We start from the raw sequence: 19,347 nt of genomic DNA, 5'->3' as shown, positions 1-19,347 counted from the left end.
GGCCCTGGCCCTGCTCGCTCTGGCCCTGCTCGCTCCGGCCCCGCTCGCTCCGGCCCCGCTCGCTCCGGCCCCGCTCGCTCCGGCCACCACTCGGTTGGGCTCCGCTTGCTTGCTTTCGCTCTCTGTCGCTTGTTGCAGTCTCGTCTCTGCCACTTCCGGCTTGGTTGTGTATGTGGGATACCGAGGAATCGAACCCGGGTCTTTGTGCATGCTAGGCAAGCACTTTAACCGCTAGGCCAAACTCCCGGGCCCCTTTAAAATTATTTTTTTGCAGGCTAAGGATTGAACTCACTTGAGCCCCCCTTTGGGCTTGACTTTGGGGCCTGGGCACTGTCCTTGAGCTTTCTCAGGGCTAGTGCTTTTTACCACTTGAGTGAAAGCACGACATTTGGCTTTTGCTGTGTGTGTGTGGTCCTGAGGAGTCAAACCCAGGGCTTCGTGCATGTTAGACAAGCACTCTACCACTAGGCCATGCTCCTAGCCCCTGCCCTTCTCTTTAAAGTGAATTTGCTGTTGGGATTGTTTTACGTGGGAAGGGGTGAGGGAGAGTGACAGTTGGTAGAGGTCCATTAGGATGTTGTGTTTATCTGCCGCAAATGCCACGATGAAACTTCCTCTGTGCGCCTACTGCAGGCTGGCCCCGAACTCCCGACCTCCAGCTCTCTGCTTCCCCTGGTAGCTGGGATTCTCTGTGAGCCACCACACAGCCCGGCTTGCCTGGAATCCATCTTCCCGGGTGACTCCCGGGCGGGGCAGCGGCAGGTCCGGCCCCCCCCTCCCCACCCACCCAGCCTCCCGCCCCGGGCCTGCGGTCCTCCCGGACCCCTGCGGATTGGCGCCCTGGCCAGCCGGGTCTGACCTGGGAAAACAGAATCTGATTTTTGCTGGGAACTGAGAAGGCCGAGCGGGCAGTGGGGAGGCCGGGCTCGCACCGGCCAGAGCGGGAGAAGCGACCTGACCCTCCCGGTGCCCCCCACCGTCCAGTTAGGACTGGCTCCGGGGACCAGGGGGAGCCTGGCCCGGCCCCGTGCGCATGCGCAGGCTGGGGGGGCGGGGCACGCCTCCCCGCGGTTGCCTGGTTACCGTGACGTCACAATGGCGCTGCCCCGGCCGCCAGCGCGCGTCTGGGTTGCCTGGAGACCGCGACGCCACAATAGCGCCGCCCGGGCCCTCGAGCCTTATTAGTGTGTGGCGTCTCCGCGGGGCGGTTGGAGGAGGAACCGCTCAGTCCCGCCGTCCTCCCCGGCCTGTTCCGGCTCGAGGCCGCCCCCCCCCCCCCGACGGCCCACCGCCCGGGTGTCCCCGTCGTCTCCCTCGCCGCAGGCCGTCCCGGTTGGTCCGTGGGTGGAGAGAGCCATGCCGCTCCCCGACACCATGTTCTGTGCGCAGCAGATCCACATTCCGCCCGAGCTGCCCGACATCCTGAAGCAGTTCACCAAGGCCGCCATCCGCACGCAGCCCGCCGACGTGCTGCAGTGGTCCGCGGGGTAAGCGGGGTGAGCGGGGCGCACCCGCCGGGGGCGCCAGCCCTGCCCGGGCGCCGGCCTGGACCCCTGGAATGGCCGGGCCGCAGGGCTGGGGGCCCGGACGCCCCCCCCCCCGTACCTAGGAAGTGATGTGTTTCAGCAGCGTGCTCCGCCACGGAGAATCCGCCTGGCTCCGTTTGCTGGAGCCATGCCTGTGCTCCTTGGCCCCCTTCTTCATAGCCAGCATCTTCAACCCACGCCCTGCTAAAGATGCTTGTTCTTTTGAAGTGACCCAGTAAGAAGGAGTAACTATTCCATCTAGGATCCTTTACTGAACACACTGTTACTACTTAAGTATCCCTCACAGGTGCTAGGCATTAGGGTGTAGCTATCTTTGGGCAACTTGTGAATCCAAGGTTGGCCTTCTGGCAAAATACTTTTTTGTTGATTGCCTGTGAAAGATTCTCAGTGAAAATTAGGGTCTGTATCCTTAAATCATTCAAGCCTAAATTAAAAAAAAAATGAGTGAGGAGTGCCACACACAGTGATGGCTCTCGCCTAGAATGCTAGCTACTGAGCAGGCTGAGCCCTAGCAGAAAAGTCTGTAACACTATCTCCAGTTGACTACCAAAAAAGCTGGAGTAGAGCTGTGGCTTAAGTTGGTATAGCCAACCTTGAGCAAATTAGCTAAGGCACAGAACCCAGGCACTAAGTTCAAGCCCCAGGACCAGTACACGGCGGGGGGCGGGGGGTGTTAGTAAGAGTTTATCTGCACTGTACCAAAAAACATAAAGATTTAACCCATTTTTGAGTATGCAATTGTATTTGGCAATGCTTTAGAGATAGTTGTTCCAAAAGGCTTCAATCAAGAATTCTCAGAGTGTTCCATGCCACTAAATTGTCTTAAGAATTGTCTTTAAGAATTTAGAACCAGAAGCCGGGTGCAGTGGCTCACTCCTGTAATCCTAGCTACTCAGGAGGCTGAGATCTGTGGATCAAGGTTCAAAGCTAACCCTGGGCACAAAAGGACCTGAGACTCTTTATCTCCAATTAACCTCTAGAAAACGGGAAGTAGGGCTTGGCTCAAGGGTAGATTGGTAGCCTTGAGGTGAAGAGCTCAGGGACAGCACCCAGGCCGAGTTCAAGTCCCATGACCTCCACCCCCCCCCCCAAAAAAAAAGAATTTAGAACTAGGTGCCAGTGTCTCCTTGTAATACTGGCTACTCAGGATGCTAAGATCTGATGATCATGGTTTGAAGCCAGCCTGGGCAGACATCTCCAGCTAACCAGTAAAAAGCTCAACTGGTAGAGTGTCAGCCTTGAGTGAAAATGCTGAGTTAAGAACATAGTAAGCCCCAGTACCAGCACACAAGCACAAAAGATACAAAAACCCTATGGCCAAGCAAGGATCTTGTCCTCTGACCTGGCCCCTAGGACTTTAGTCCTACAAGGGTCTGACACATGGCTGGCTTCATTTGATTTTTCCTCTGATCTTTAGTGAGCTACAATCATGAGAGAAGAGCTAGATTTCAGGGCATAGAAGGGAAAGCAGACCAGACAGATGTGTTCATCTGTGTTATATTTGAGGAGTTTTCTAGTGATCAGTCCTTTTAAATTAGTGCCCCAAGGCCCTTGTGCTGTCATGCTGTCATTTCCCTACTGGGCTGTCCGTCTGTGACAGTAACTGTGACAACCCTTCCTGGAATTCCCCTCTCACCTGCCCGAGGCCAGCATGGGTCTCCCCACTTGTTACCCTGAACTCTTTCCGTGGCTTCTCTTACCATCAGCCTAAGTGGCATTGACAGTGTCCCCAAAAGGAAATCAAGGCAGAACCAGTGGGAGGGCAGCCATGGCTGCTGTGACATTACGGATACTAGATGAGCTTTGTGAGCTGGGCTGGGCTGTGTTCCCACAACCCTGCACACATGTTTACAGATGTACTTCAGAAACCAGCAGGCCCCTACTGGCAGAGGTAGATGATGTGGTCTGACCTTAGACTCAAGTCACAACAGACCCACTCGCTGACTGTCTTTCAGAAGTCCTCAGAGTCCACTCCTGGCCAGGGAGCTGCTTCTGGAGCAGGTGGAACTGGGGCGCAGAGGAGCTTCAGTGAGAGTGAAGCAGAGGCACTGGGAGCTGTCAGGACTGCAGGTCTTCAGAAGTCTCTCCCAGTCATGGTGTTTCCAGGGGTGTCTTAGACACTGCCTGAGCTTGGGATGTATCTTGTGTATTGATGAACGTCAGGACCTCTCTTCTTTTCAGCTATTTTTCAGCTCTGTCCAGAGGAGATCCACTTCCCGTAAAGGACAGAATTGAAATGCCTGTGGCCACCCAGAAAACAGACACGGGCTTGACCCAGGGGCTTCTGAAAGTCTTACACAAGCAGGTAGGAGAGGCTTGCCTCTGTTTCTTCACATGCCTGGTTGACATGCCAGCAGAGCCCTGGCCAGATGCCTGCCACCTGCCTGAGTCTTCTAGGCCTCTTTGTGTAGAGGAGTGTATGGACTGTGACTTTCCCAAATGGCTCTTCATGGGTAGATTTCAGCAAAATGAAATATGATCTCTTTTCAACTCAAAACTAAGACAGGGGTGGGAAATGTAGCTTAGTAGAGTGCTTGACTAGCATACATGAAACCCTGGGTTCTGTTCCTCAGAACATAAAAGAGCAGAAGTGGTGCTGTGGCTGAATTAGTAGAAGCTCAGTGCTAAGGCCCTGAGTTCAAGCCCCAGGACTGGCAAAAAACAACCAAGGCAGCACTAATCTGACTAATCTGGGCATGATGGCCCATGCCAGTAATCCCAGCTATTCCAGAGTCACAAGAGGAGGATCCCAGATCAAGGCCATACTGGACACACAGGTTGTTGTTAGCCTTTATCTCATTAAAAAAAAATGGGTATGGCCTGGTACCAGTGTCTCGTGCCTGTGATCCTCGTTACACAGGAGGCTGAGATGTGAAGAATATGATCTGAAGGTACCCCAGGTAGCAAAATCTGTGAGACGCTTGCCTCCAATTAGCCATCAAAAGGCTGGAGGTAGAGCTGTGGTTTCCGTGGTCAAGCATTAGCCTTGAATAAAAAAGCTAAAGAACAGTACCCAGGCCCGGAGGTCAAACCTCAGGACTGGCACAAAATAAACAAAAAGCTGGGCTTGGGAATGTGTGTCTATCATCCCAGCTGCACAGAAAGTACCCACAGGATCACTGCCAGGCTGGCCCAGGCATCAGTGTAATGCCCTGTCTGGACAATCAAGTGCTCAGCCATGGTGGTTCAAGTGGTAGAGTGGCTGCCTAGCAAGTTTAAGCCATGAGCTCAAACTTGAGAATGGCAGTGGGGGGGAGGGGGGGTCTGCCCCCACATTTAAGACATGAAGTAAAAGAAAGTTTGTAATAGAAGGGCTTTTTAATCGGGAGGTCACGGTGCTAACACTGGCACTGTCGACTTTTTAAAGTGCTTGGCTCCAAATACTTTTTGGAGAACCTCTCAGTTTTCCAGGCATGGCCCACGGAGTCCTAAAGACCCTGTGTCTGCAGTGCTTTCTTGATTTGAACCAACCACAGATGTAGGTAATCTCTACAGGAGATTCCTTGAAGTGACAGACGGGATCTGTACACTTACTTCATGTGGTCGTGCCGCTATTCTGTATTTGCTCCCTTGTCTCTTGCCTTTTACATTTTGCTGATTGTGGGGCTTCAACTCTGGGCCTGGGTGCTGTCTCTGAATTTTTTTTTACTCAAGGCTAGTGTTCTACCACTTGAGCCACAGGTCTTACTTCTGACCTTTTGGTGGCCAACTGGAAAAAGGATTCTCACAGATTTGGCTACTTGGGCTGGCTTCAAATCACAATCCTCAGATCTCAGCCATGGGTGCAAGCCTCCTTTCCTTTCTTTATGACATAGACATTACTGACATGTAGGTAGTAACCACCTCTCCCCAATCCCCCCAAGCCCTGGGGCCACTCACTGGGTGTGACTAACTTCTCTTCCTCAATGGAGATTTTATACCCTGTCATACTGTGTTTTCTGAACAGTGTGGACATTTGGAATACGTGGAATTAAATGATCTTGAGAAGAAGTGGAAAAATCTGTGCCTGCCAGTGGAAAAATTCCAAGCACTCCTGCAGCTGGACCCTTGCCAGGACAGGATAGAGTGGATGAAGTTCTTAGCGCTGGGCTGCAGCAGCCTGGGTGGGGTACGTGCCAGCTGTACCCACCTCACACAGAAACCCTACGCCTTGCTGGAGAGCAGCCTAGCTTTCACTGCCAAAAGGAAATAGTTTCATTATCTTAGCAATGCATGCGTAGAATCTGAGCTGGGCCAGGTCGTTGAACCCTGTAACCCTAGCTACTCTGGAGGCTGAGATCTGAGGGTCACTGGATCAAAGCCAGACTGGGCAAGAAAGTCCATGAGACTCTTACCTGTAGGAAACGACTCAGAAAAGGCCAGAGGTGGTCCTCTGGCTCAAGTGGTAGAACTCTAGCCTTAAGCACAGAGAGGCAGAGAGCCCAGGCCCTGTGTTCAAGCCTTAAGACCAGAAGGAAAAAACAAAAAGCCAGAGTGAACCTATGCCACCCTTGAGCAAAAAAAGTGACTGGACAGGATCCAGGTCCTGAGTTCAAGTCCCAGGATGCCACAAAGCCAAAACCCAAACCCACCACTTAGTATGTTAGTAATGAAAAATGCCTGGGTTAGTTTTTAGGTCTATACTTACTTTTACCTTAATCTAGGAACAGAGGGAGAATACCATATTATTAGAAAAGAATTTTAAGAAGATAACGTGCGTGTGTGTGTGTGTGTGCATGTGTGTGTCCGTGTGTGAGTGTGTGCATGTGCGCGCAGGCGTGCGTGTGTGCCTGTGTGTGCGTGTGCGCGTGCATGTGTGTGCGTGGTATATGTGTGTGCGCCTGTGCGTGTGTGGGATGTGCGCGTGCGTGCATGTGCGTGCGTTCATGTGTGGTGTGTGCGCGTATGTGTGTGCATGCGTATGCTTACGCGTGTGTGCTCGTCTGTGGTGTATGTGTGCGTGTAATGTGTGTGTGCGTGTGTGCTCGTGTGGTGTATATGTTGTGTGTGTGTGCTCGTGTGTGGTGTATGTGTGTGCGTGTGGTGTGTGTGCTCGTGTGTGGTGTGTGTGTGCGTGTGTGGTGTGTGTGTGCATGTGTGGTGTGTGTGTGCTCGTGTGTGGTGCGTGTGCTCGTGTGTGGTGTGTGTGCTCGTGTGTGGTGTGTGTGCATGTGTGGTGTGTGTGTGCTCGTGTGTGGTGCGTGTGCTCGTGTGTGTGGTGTGTGTGCTCGTGTGTGGTGCGTGTGCTCGTGTGTGGTGCGTGTGCTCGTGTGTGGTGTGTGTGTGCTCGTGTGTGGTGTGTGTGCTCGTGTGGTGTGTGTGTGCTCGTGTGTGGTGTGTGTGCTCGTGTGGTGTGTGTGCTCGTGTGTGTGGTGTGTGTGCTCGTGTGTGGTGTGTGTGCTCGTGTGTGTGGTGTGTGTGTGCTCGTGTGTGGTGTGTGTGTGCTCGTGTGTGGTGTGTGTTCGTGTGTGGTGTGTGTGTGCTCGTGTGTGGTGCGTGTGCTCGTGTGTGGTGCGTGTGCTCGTGTGTGGTGTGTGTGTGCTCGTGTGTGGTGTGTGTGCTCGTGTGTGTGGTGTGTGTGTGCTCGTGTGTGGTGTGTGGTGTGTGGTGTGTGTGTGCTCGTGTGTGGTGTGTGTGCTCGTGTGGTGTGTGTGATCGTGCATGGTGTGCGTGTGATCGTGTGTTTGGTGTGTGTGTGCTCGTGTGTGGTGTGTGTGCTCGTGTGGTGTGTGTGTGTGCCCGTGTGTGGTGTGTGTGTGTGCCCGTGTGTGGTGTGTGTGCCCGTGTGTGGTGTGTGTGCCCGTGTGTGGTGTTTGTGCTCGTGTGTGGTGTGTGTGCTCGTGTGGTGTGTGTGTGTGCCCGTGTGTGGTGTGTGTGTGCTCGTGTGTGGTATGTGTGCTCGTGTGTGGTGTGCGTGTGCTCGTGTGTGGTGTGCGTGTGCTCGTGAGCGGTGATTGTGCTCGTGTGTGGTGTGTGTGTGCTCCTGTGTGGTGTGTGTGCTCGTGAGCGGTGTGTGTGCTCGTGTGTGGTGTGTGTTCGTGTGTGGTGTGTGTGTGCTCGTGTGTGGTGTGTGTGCTCGTGTGGTGTGTGTGTGATCGTGCGTGGTGTGCGTGTGATCGTGTGTTTGGTGTGTGTGCTCGTGTGTGGTGTGCGTGTGCTCGTGTGTGGTGTGTGTGCTCGTGTGTGGTGTGTGCTCGTGTGTGTGGTGTGTGTGCTCGTGTGTGTGGTGTGTGTGTGCTCGTGTGTGTGGTGTGTGTGTGCTTGTGTGTGGTGTGTGTGCTCGTGTGTGGTGTGTGTGCTCGTGTGTGCTCGTGTGTGCACGCGTGTTCCAGGTGTGGCCTTCACCTCAGGCTGGAGCGCCATCCCTTGGTTTTCAGCTGTGGGCGTCACCTCAGGCTGGAGCGCCATCCCTTGGTTTCCAGCTGTGGCCTTCACCTCAGGCTGGAGCGCCATCCCTTGGTTTCCAGCTGTGGCCTTCACCGCAGGCTGGAGCGCCATCCCTTGGTTTTCAGCTGTGGGCTTCACCTCAGGCTGGAGCGCCATCCCTTGGTTTCCAGCTGTGTCCTTCACCTCAGGCTGGAGCGCCATCCCTTGGTTTCCAGCTGTGGCCTTCACCTCAGGCTGGAGCGCCATCCCTTGGTTTCCAGCTGTGGCCTTCACCTCAGGCTGGAGCGCCATCCCTTGGTTTCCAGCTGTGGCCTTCACCGCAGGCTGGAGCGCCATCCCTTGGTTTTCAGCTGTGGGCTTCACCTCAGGCTGGAGCGCCATCCCTTGGTTTCCAGCTGTGTCCTTCACCTCAGGCTGGAGCGCCATCCCTTGGTTTTCAGCTGTGGGCGTCACCTCAGGCTGGAGCGCCATCCCTTGGTTTCCAGCTGTGGCCTTCTCCTCAGGCTGGAGCGCCATCCCTTGGTTTTCAGCTGTGGGCTTCACCTCAGGCTGGAGCGCCATCCCTTGGTTTCCAGCTGTGGGCTTCACCTCAGGCTGGAGCGCCATCCCTTGGTTTTCAGCTGTGGGCGTCACCTCAGGCTGGAGCGCCATCCCTTGGTTTCCAGCTGTGGCCTTCACCTCAGGCTGGAGCGCCATCCCTTGGTTTCCAGCTGTGGCCTTCACCGCAGGCTAGAGCGCCATCCCTTGGTTTCCAGCTGTGGCCTTCACCGCAGGCTGGAGCGCCATCCCTTGGTTTTCAGCTGTGGGCTTCACCTCAGGCTGGAGCGCCATCCCTTGGTTTCCAGCTGTGTCCTTCACCTCAGGCTGGAGCGCCATCCATTGGTTTCCAGCTGTGGCCTTCACCTCAGGCTGGAGCGCCATCCCTTGGTTTCCAGCTGTGGCCTTCACCGCAGGCTGGAGCGCCATCCCTTGGTTTTCAGCTGTGGGCTTCACCTCAGGCTGGAGCGCCATCCCTTGGTTTCCAGCTGTGTCCTTCACCTCAGGCTGGAGCGCCATCCCTTGGTTTCCAGCTGTGGCCTTCACCGCAGGCTGGAGCGCCATCCCTTGGTTTTCAGCTGTGGGCTTCACCTCAGGCTGGAGCGCCATCCCTTGGTTTCCAGCTGTGTCCTTCACCTCAGGCTGGAGCGCCATCCCTTGGTTTTCAGCTGTGGGCGTCACCTCAGGCTGGAGCGCCATCCCTTGGTTTCCAGCTGTGGCCTTCACCTCAGGCTGGAGCGCCATCCCTTGGTTTCCAGCTGTGGCCTTCACCTCAGGCTGGAGCGCCATCCCTTGGTTTCCAGCTGTGGCCTTCTCCTCAGGCTGGAGCGCCATCCCTGGGTTTCCAGCTGTGGCCTTCACCTCAGGCTGGAGCGCCATCCCTGGGTTTCCAGCTGTGGCCTTCACCTCAGGCTGGAGCGCCATCCCTTGGTTTCCAGCTGTGGCCTTCACCTCAGGCTGGAGCGCCATCCCTTGGTTTCCAGCTGTGGCCTTCACCTCAGGCTGGAGCGCCATCCCTTGGTTTCCAGCTGTGGCCTTCACCTCAGGCTGGAGCGCCATCCCTTGGTTTCCAGCTGTGGCCTTCACCGCAGGCTGGAGCGCCATCCCTTGGTTTGCAGCTGTGGCCTTCACCTCAGGCTGGAGCGCCATCCCTTGGTTTCCGGCTGTGGCCTTCACCGCAGGCTGGAGCGCCATCCCTTGGTTTTCGGCTGTGGCCTTCACCTCAGGCTGGAGCGCCATCCCTTGGTTTTCAGCTGTGGGCGTCACCTCAGGCTGGAGCGCCATCCCTTGGTTTTCAGCTGTGGGCTTCACCTCAGGCTGGAGCGCCATCCCTTGGTTTGCAGCTGTGGCCTTCACCTCAGGCTGGAGCGCCATCCCTGGGTTTCCAGCTGTGGCCTTGACCTCAGGCTGGAGCGCCATCCCTGGGTTTCCAGCTGTGGCCTTCACCTCAGGCTGGAGCGCCATCCCTTGGTTTCCAGCTGTGGCCTTCACCTCAGGCTGGAGCGCCATCCCTTGGTTTCCAGCTGTGGCCTTCACCTCAGGCTGGAGCGCCATCCCTGGGTTTCCAGCTGTGGCCTTCACCTCAGGCTGGAGCGCCATCCCTTGGTTTTCGGCTGTGGCCTTCACCTCAGGCTGGAGCGCCATCCCTTGGTTTTCAGCTGTGGGCTTCACCTCAGGCTGGAGCGCCATCCCTTGGTTTGCAGCTGTGGCCTTCACCTCAGGCTGGAGCGCCATCCCTGGGTTTTCAGCCCTTCACCCCTGAGCCACCGCGTAAGGAAGGCCTGGTGTTTAGTGGCTCTCTGGAGAGGACAGGTCTCGTGGATGTCCCCATGTCCCCCGGGAGCGGGCGCCGGGCAGGAGGAGCGGAGGGGGCAGAGACACCGGCCCCTCCTCCCCCCCCCCCCCCGCGCTCCCACCCACCCACCCCACCCCACCCCCCGGCCTGGGTGCCCAGCGCCCACCGCCCCCCACAGCCCAGCCCTCAAGGAAGAAGGGAAGGGAGGCGCCAGGTGACGTGAAATCCTGGGGAGGGGGGGTGAGCACATCCGGGCATTTTCTCCCTCTCCTCCCCTCCCTCCCGTTTTGCTGCCTCAGGGCCAGGCTCTGTCCCCAGGTTCTTTTTCCCAGCACTGGCGCTCTACCACCTGAGCCACGGCGCCGCCTCCGGCTCTTCTCTGGGTGTGTGGTACCCAGGCGTCGAACCCAGGGCCTCGTGGGAGCACTCCACCCCCTCCACCCGCCCCCCCCACTCCGGCCACGGTCGGGCCCATCCGGGCTTTTACGCCTGAGCTCTGCTCCCGGCCTGGATAGGCCGGTACCCGAGGCCCAGGTCCCCAGGAGACCCGAGCTCCGGGGACCATCACTGTGTCCCTGCGGCTGAGCCTCTGGTCATGGGACTTGAACTCTGGGCCCAGGCGCTGTCCCTGAGCTCCCGAGCCCGAGGCCAGCACTCTACCGCCTGAGCCACAGCGCCACTCCCGGTTTTCTGGTGGTTCATTGGAGATAAAGAGTCCTGAGGGTTTTCGTGCCCAGGCTGGCTTTGAACCTAGATCCTCAGGTCTCAGCCTCCCGAGGCGTTAAGGGTTCCAGGCGTGAGTGCTGGTGCTTGACTAAGTTTGTGTCTACTCGTAATGCTAGCTGAAGGTGCCTTCAGGGAGGCGGGCGAGAACTGCAGGGAATGAGAAGCTAGTGTCCCTGACACTGGACTCCCGGCCTCCCGCCGCCTCTTCCCTGCCTCAGTCTCCCCACACCCTAGGAAAGTATTTTCCATATGAGAATAGTTGGCCTCACTGCCAAGGAGATGTTTCTTTTCCTGGCAAGCAAATGACCAGCCCTGGAGCTGAGAAATGCGTGTGCAGGAAACATGGTGGCTCACACGCCCCTTTGCGTGTAGAAATCGCTGCCCGTCCTGTCAGGCAGGGTCACATGGAGTGGGATGCTGGCACGCTTTGCCGTGTCTCTCTCAAACACTTCCTCCTGGCAAGTCCTGGATCCTCTCCTGCGAGACTTCCTGCCCTAGGGTGGCCCCACGTGCCATCTGTGACTCCAGGATGTCGACAAGGAGCACGAGTTTGCAAGCGTGTAGCTTTGTTTTTAGCTAATCTCTCAGCCACAGAAATAGCTGGCACAGTCACCACGGGGCAGATGGCGGCCGCTTCTGTTACTGAGTTCCCAGCCCCTCGGAGCCTGACTCACAGCAGAGTGTGGCTGGCTCTTGAGTGTCTCTGCCTCTGTCCCGGCTCCCTGAGAGCTGCGGGATGGAAGGGTTGCTGGATGAGCCCCAGTCACCCCCTTTCCCTGTGTGAGCAAGGAGAGGATGGCAGCCGGCTCCCACTCAGGGGATGGAGTCGGGCCAGGAGATGGAGCCTGGCACACTGCGGGTGCCACTCTGTAGTGACTCTGCAGTGTCTGGCTGCCATCTCCCCCCATGCTGTGCTGTCTGGCTGCAGGCACTCAGACCTCCTGGGGACAGGCACTGCCAAGACAGACGTGTCTGTGGGACACCTCACCACGCTGCCCCGGCAACTGCGAGCTTAAGATAGGTGCTAGAGACCAGCTTCCTCCTGGGTCTTGGCATTCTGGCATCATTGGAGACAGGCAATGGCTTTCTCTTCTTCGTAGTCATGTCCTTCGCCCTGTCTCTGAGAAAACCTCCCCCTACCACACACACACACACACACACACACACACACACACACACACACACACACACACACACACACACACACACACACACACGTCGGCGCCACCAAATGTGCCACCTCCAGGTGGAGCTGTTCACCTAAGCTCCATGTCCCAATACCCATCCTATACGCAGAGACCAGCAGTAGAAACATGTAGAACTGCGCCCTCTGTCCCCTCCGTTCCCCTCGTCCTAGTTAGCATGGGCACCCTTCACGGATCCTTCTGTCACCACACACCCAGCTATCAAGTCTCGTAACCTCCACCTTCCAAATCAGCACGGACTCTGCCCCTGTTTCCAGAAGGTTCCAGGGGCAGCAGGCTGTGTTCCCAGCTTCCATCCCTGTTGCTGGGGTCTCCTTTCCCACCCCAGCTACTTTCCTAAACATGGGACACCACTGTCCCACCATCCTCACATACCCACGGGGCCCACCATGCCCCTTGGCCCCCACCCAGTGACACAGACATGCATGGAACTCCAAGATGCTTCTGGAACCCAGGAGACTTTGCTTCTGGTTCCCCAGACCACCTCACCAGTGCCCAGGAATTCCTGCCTGTTGCTTCTGGGTACACCTCTCCTCTGCGCCCCCTCCTCCCCCGTTCTCTTCTCTCCCTCTCTTGCCCCTCTTCCTTTTTTTTTTTTTGTGGGTCATGGGGCTTGAACGCTGCCTGAGCGCTGTCCCTGAGCTCTTCAGCTCAAGGCTCCCACCCAACCCTTGAGCCTCACCCCACTTCCTGTTTTCTAGGGATTCGTTGGAGATAAGAGTCTCAGGTCCTTTTGTGCCCAGGCTGGCTTTGAACCTTGATCCTCAGATCTCAGCCTCCTGAGTAGTTAGGATGACAGGCGAGAGCCACGGTGCCTGGCACCCCTCTTCCTTCTCCCTCCTCTTCCTCTTCTTTCTCACCCCCTCCTCTCTCCCCCCACAAGTGCTCAGCATTTGAGCCATTCTCCCAACCCTCTTTACTTTTCTTTTTTTTTTTTTTTTTTTTTTGCCAGTCCTGGGCTTGAGCTCAGGGCCTGAGCACTGTCCTTGGACTTTCTCAAGGCTAGAGCTCTACCACTTGAGCCTCAGAACCATTTCCAGCTTTTTTCTATGTATGTGGCACCAAGGAATTGAACCCGGGTCTTCGCGCATGCTAGGCAAGCTCTCTACCACTAGGCCAAACTCCTGGCCCCTGCTTTTTTTTTTTTAAATTTTTATTATCTTGAATTAGTTACACAAAGTGGTTCACGATTCAATTGCTTTCGTTATCTTTTTGAACAGAACTTCTCCTTTTCTACCCAGGATTGCCTAGACTGAAGCTCTCCTGTTTACATGTCTCTGTTGCTGGGATGATGTGTGGGCTGCCATTCCTGGCTCACCTTGAGATGAGATCTAAGGTTTGGTCTGCACTGACCCCAAACTGGGATCTCCTGATCTTGCAGGTAGTGGGGATTACAGGACTGAGCCTCTGAGCCTGGCCCAGTACAGAACAGGACCCAGGCACTGTGCCTCCCTTGACTGACTGCATCTCCTGGGAGGAGAGGAGTGCCTGGTGATTGTGTAGAGCATGGAGTGCTCAGGTCCCTGTGCTGGCCAGGGCAGGACCTACAATCCCCCAGGGAGCGCTCGTGATATTCCAGAAGAGCAGGAGCCCGGCAGGTACCCAGGCATTCGTGTGGCCAGGACAGGCTTCAGTTCTCGGGGCACAGATGAGGCAAGGGCCCAGGGCCACCTTCAGGATTAGATGCCTGCTTTACCCTTGAGTTTGAGAAGATGGCAAAAGAGGGAAGGAGCATGTATGTATGTATGTATGTATGTATGTATGTATGTATCTATATCTATCTGTGTGTGCGCATGTGTATGTGTGTATGCATACATATACTAGATATAGATATATATGTTTGTTTTTTAAAACTGATCCTAGGGCTTGAGCTTGGAGCCTAGATACTGTCCCCGAGATTTTTCTTCAAGGCTAATGGTCTGCCACTTGAGCTACAGCTTCACTTCCAGCTTTTTTTTGGGGTAACTTATTGGTGATATGAGTCTCATGGACTTTCCTGCTTGAACTGGCTTCAAACTTTGATCCTCAGATCTCTGCCTCCTGCGGTCCAGGGATTACAGTCATGAGACTCTGGCACTTGACTGTATCTGGTTTTCAAGAGATGGTATGGTGTTAAGTGGTTTTTCCTTTCCTTAAAAAAAAATCTCACTTTTTTTTCAATGGAGCTGTGCAGAATCTGCTCTGGCTCCTGGATGCTGTGGGACCCTCTGCCTGCCTCTGTGTGTGTGTGTGTGTGTGTGTGCACGCGTGAGCGTGACTGCCTGGGACAGGAACATGCTGGTGCATACAGGTGGAGCGCCAGGTGAAGTACTGGCGGATGAGATGCCTTCTATGTTTACCAGGCAGTAGGGCTGCAGCATGGCAGGATACACAAGCAGCAGGGGAGGAAGGCCTGGGCTCCCCTGGAACTGCCACCAAGCGCAGAGTGGGGACCAGATGGGGACAGCATGGATGTGGACAGGCAGCAGGCACTCATGGCCCTCTGACAGGCGTTGAGGCTGGGCATTCCACTCTGCCAGCCCTTCCTCCCTCCCCGGTAACAAAGTTCCCCCCACTCCCTAGAGTGACTCTGGGGTGACTCTGGGTCTGACAGGGCCCTCTGGTTCTGCCCTGGTTTACAAAGTTGTTCAGTAACGGGCGGGTGCAGCTCCACAGCACAGTGCCTGCATGGCAACCTAGGGGCATTCCCCAGAGCACAGGGCAAGAACAAGTTCATCCTTAAAGAAACGGACGCGCCCTCTCCATGGACAGTCACACGCATTTACGTACAAAATCAAATGTGAATTCACATCTGGTTTCTGGCCCAGTGACATTCCTTTTTTTTTTTTTTTTTTTTTGTCAGTTGTGGGGCTTGAACTCAGGGCCTGGGCGCTGTCCCTGAGCCTCTTTGTGCTCAAGACTAGCATTCTACCCCTTGAGCCACAGCTCAACCTCCAGTCTGTGAATGGTTCCCTGGAGAGAAGAATCTCATAGGGACTTTTCTGCCTGGGCAGTCTTCGAACCACAATCCATAGATCCCTGCCTCCTGAGTAGTTGGGATTACAGGCATGAGCCACCAGTGGCTAGCTCCTCCTCTTCCTCCTCTTCCTCCTCCTCCTCCTCCTCGTATGCCACAGAAGTGGCGCGTGTGCGGCCTTCGGGAAGACCCGACTCTTGCTCAGGCAGACACCGGCCGGCTTGAGTTTCTGGTGCTTTGCCTTTGGGTGACAGGGAAGCTGACTGTGCCTTGCTGTGTTTACAGTCGCTGAACACCGCCATGAAGCATCTCTGCGAGATCCTCACCACGGACCCTTCGGGGGGCCCTGCTCGGATCCCATTTGAGATTTTTGCCTTTGTCTACCGCTACTTGGCCGGGTTGGACCCCAGCATTCATCCCTCTGAGACGACAAGCTATCTTGCTGATTTAAAGGGGTGTGTGTAAGTACGGCCCTGGTGGGATGCGGCTGTGCTGAGCTCTCTCTGCTCCGCTCTGAGAATTGGCATACTATGGTGGTGACACATGTGTGCATCCAGTGTGGGTCTCAGAGGAGCTGGGGTCAGAGACCACACAGCCTTTCCGGACCGGTCTGGACCAGGGCAGACCTTCAGTTCCATGTTCTTAGATGTGAGAGGGAGAAGATGGGTGGTCCTGTCACTAGGAAAAGTGGCCACCTCTCTGTTTCTCTGCCCTTCCCCTCCCTTCTCATACCTCTTCTCTCCCCACCTCCTCCTCTCCCTCTCGTCTCTCCCACCACTCTGGATTTTTGTTGGGTTGGTTTGGTTTGGATTGCTTTTGGGTTTTTCTAGACAGTTTCCCTCCATAGCCCAGGCTGGCCTGTAAGTTGGGCTTTTCCTGCCGCAGCCTCTGCAGTGCTCTTGAGATTCTGGGCACACACCTGGCCTCCGTGATTATTCATCAACATTATCCCAGGGAGAGAGCGGGGGTGTGGGGGGGTGGTAACCAGCGTCATGTGCCTTGCCGGGTGACCATTGCTGACACTGGTTACAGTGGGGACAGAAATCAGGCTGCAGGATTGAGTGGCCAGAAGTGAACCGTGAAGGCTGCAGCGCCCCACCCCCTCCATCAAGGAAAAGCCACTCCAGGTCACCGTACTGGGGCCAGGCCTGGTGGGGAGCTGAGCCTGCTGTGCTGCTCTGATGGGGGAGGGAGGCGTAAACCCCATTTTGTCGTCCTCCTTAGTTATGCTGCTTAAGGCAGGAACAAATTCATACATGGGACTGCTCTTTAGTAATCCATTTACTTACCCCGCCATCCGTCCATCCATCCATCCACACACTCACACGCTTCTTACTTGGATCTGAGAGCATTTGCACCCCTCAGCCCCTCTTTGGGGATGGATGCTGGCCGTCACCTGCCTGGCACATCACAGTCACTGGGTAGTGACTGCAGTGTGGCCCCAGAAGTCTTGGACCTCTTCAGCCTCCAGCACAGGGAGAGGTAGGCTGGCCTGGGTGGCCAGGAGGATTGATGGGGGGGGGGTGGGTGAGCAGGGGGCCTGGGGCTCCTGGGAGCTCATCCAGGGCAGGGTCTTGAACTCCTGTCACCAGGAGGATCCTGCTGTCATGTGCTCTTGGCAGTCTTAGTCCTAAAGCCTCAGATGTTCCCAAGTTCAAGGGCCAATTAGAACTATCCATTCTAGCCAGGCATTGGCGGCTCTCACCTGTAATCCTAGCTGCTCTGGAGACTGAGCTCTATGGATTATAGTTCAAAGCCAACCCAGCTTTAAAAAAAAATATGAGACTCTTATCTCCAATTAACCACCAAAGAAACTAGAAGTGACGCTATAGCTCAAGTGGTAGGGTGCCAGCCTTGAGGAGAAAAAGCCAAGCAAGAGTACAAGGCCCTGAGTTCAAATGCCAGTACCATCTCCCTCCCCCCCCCCTCTCTCTCTCTCTCTCTCTCTCTCTCTCTCTCTCTCTCTCTCTCACACACACACACACACACACACACACACAGGCGTAGACAAGTCTAGGCTGTTTTAGTTTGGGTGCCACCCACCATCTTGGAAGGGAACCTTTGAAATGGTCCAAGTGGAACGAAGTGGGCTTCAAGAAGGTACTAATCACATCTCCATCTGTTTCCCATGCAGAGAATCTAGAAAGAATGGCATGGTAGGAATTTCTGATTTCTTCATTCAAAAGAGGACATTTTAGAAAAACTTGAAATCTCTGAAGATGTGGACCATTAATACAGAGAAGAACACATTTAATGTCAGAATTGTGCTTGTGGAAAACCTAGGCACCAAATACAAGTTGTCATAAACCACTTGAACTGGAAGTGTGAGCTTTTCTCTTAATGGACATGGAGTGTGGCACGTCTAACCCTTCGCCAGCCTTGGCTCCTTGGACTAGCCCACGGCCGGGAGATAAATCAGTTGAGGATTTGAGGATTGCCGGGTGGGCAGTGGTTGCCCTCTTCTTTCTCCTGGCCCAAAGTTGGCACATGTGCTCTCTTCTGCTCCCAGAGAAGCATGTGTTGGCCAGGCCCAGTGGTGCCCCAGAGCCCGGGGAATAACTGGATGTTTCATTTGTCATTTTTTTTTTTCCTAAAGGCTTCCAGACAACAGGCTCACTGAATGTATTTTAGATAATATCCCTGAGAACTTGGAAATGGGTTGGCTTGCTCTTTGTAAATCTGATTCGCAATCTGAGAATCTTCTGAGACAAAGGGCCTCACCTCACGAAAGGGAGCTTGTTCTTCTCATGCTGACTTCAGGTTGCCTCATCCATGTTGTTCTCTATCCCAGGCAGTCCTGTCCTGTTAAAATAGCTCCAGGAATCTGAGCTTTTGATCAGATTACCACAGCCTTTAGGGAAAGCTCAAGTGGTTTAATTAATAAACTGTACAAGCAATGTTGACAACACAAACTGCTCAAGAGACTCCTCTAGGAGGAGGCCAGAGAGACGAACTTCTGCCCCAGGGAGGCCAGGATGGTGGTCTTGAATCCCCTATCGGCTCATGTATTGAAATTTGATCCCCAGTGATATTGGGGGAACTTTTAAGAGGTGGAGTTTAAAGGGAGGCCAGTTAGGTCATCAGAGAACACCGGAAAGGCTGCAGTCTCCCTGTGAGAGCCTGTTCTCCAGAGAACACGGAGTTAGGGAAACTATAGCTTGACCCCTAGCATGTTTCGTGCCTGGTGATCTGATGTCTCCCTCTCTTGTAGATTGCTGGTGCCACCCGAACCTCCGGAGCTGTGAGTTACAGAGACTTCTTTTCTTTACAGAGTTACCCAGTTTCAAGTATTTTGCTGTGACTCAAATTGACTGATACGTGTGGCTTTAAAAACTATCTGCTTAGCATAGGCACGGTAGCTCACACCTGTAATGGTAGCTACTCAGGAGGCTGAGATCTGAGGATCACAGTTCAAAGCCAGCCCAGGCAATAAAGTCTATGAGACTCTTGTCTTCAATTAACCGCCCGGAACTAGAAGTGGTACTGTGGCTCAAGGGGTAGGGCAGTAGCTTTGAGCTGAAGAGCCCAGGCCCAGAGTTCAAGCCCCACGACCGACAAAATAACAACAAAAAAAAACTGCTTAATATCCTTAATTGAAGGAGACCTGGAGATGTAGGATTGAAAAAGCTGAAAGGACAAATGGGAGATGTAGAAACTTTGCTCTAGTGATTTCAGGAGCAGCCTCTTCCATTGAAAGGTCTTAGAGGCCATCTGCAATGGAAGCTGGGAAATCTCTTCCTTTCAGCTGAGTTCTAGCTGTTGGTTTCTGTCTTATCTCCAGGCACCAGTGGCTTGCAACTGTAATCCTAGCTACTCAGGAGGCTCAGAGTTGAGAAGCATGGTTCAAAACCAGTCTGGGCAGATAAATCTGAATGACCCTTACTTCCAGTTAACCTGCAAAAAGGTGGAAATGGGGTGGGTTTTTTTCTTTCTTTTTAATTGGTATTTATAAAATGCATAAATAAAAGCCAGAAATGGTGAGTGGAAATATGTGATTTCACAGTGCAGCGAAATGGTTGGGAAAGCTGAGTGATTTTGCTCTTAAAAGGATTTAACCTCAGGTTAATCATTTACCTTCCGATTAGCTGTTATTTCCTAGCAATTGCTAGCATACTTGTGAATCCTTGTAAAGTGAGAACATCTAACTTACAAATGGTTTTCAAATGTAGTGAGATATGTGTGTACACTCAATTGAACAACTAATGAAGAGTGACT

General features: G+C 54.4%; 1 protein-coding gene across 1 annotated transcript; it reads left to right on the top strand.

Annotated features, from left to right (window-relative positions):
• Nucleotides 1-1,168: 1,168 nt before the first annotated feature.
• Ropn1l (rhophilin associated tail protein 1 like) lies at nt 1,169-17,448 on the top strand. Its single transcript, XM_090332130.1, is given in 6 exon segments — nt 1,169-1,487; nt 3,729-3,852; nt 5,494-5,655; nt 15,418-15,593; nt 17,267-17,319; nt 17,322-17,448. Coding segments are annotated over 6 exon segments (690 nt in total). The 5' UTR covers nt 1,169-1,356; the 3' UTR covers nt 17,366-17,448.
• Nucleotides 17,449-19,347: the final 1,899 nt, after the last annotated feature.

The sequence above is a fragment of the Megascapheus bottae genome, chromosome 4 (assembly GCF_031878675.1).
Source record: "Megascapheus bottae isolate mThoBot1 chromosome 4, mThoBot2.hap1, whole genome shotgun sequence".
Taxonomy (NCBI): domain Eukaryota; kingdom Metazoa; phylum Chordata; class Mammalia; order Rodentia; family Geomyidae; genus Megascapheus; species Megascapheus bottae.
The sequence above is the reverse complement of the archived record's forward strand: the minus strand, read 5'-3'. Positions and strand labels throughout refer to the sequence as shown.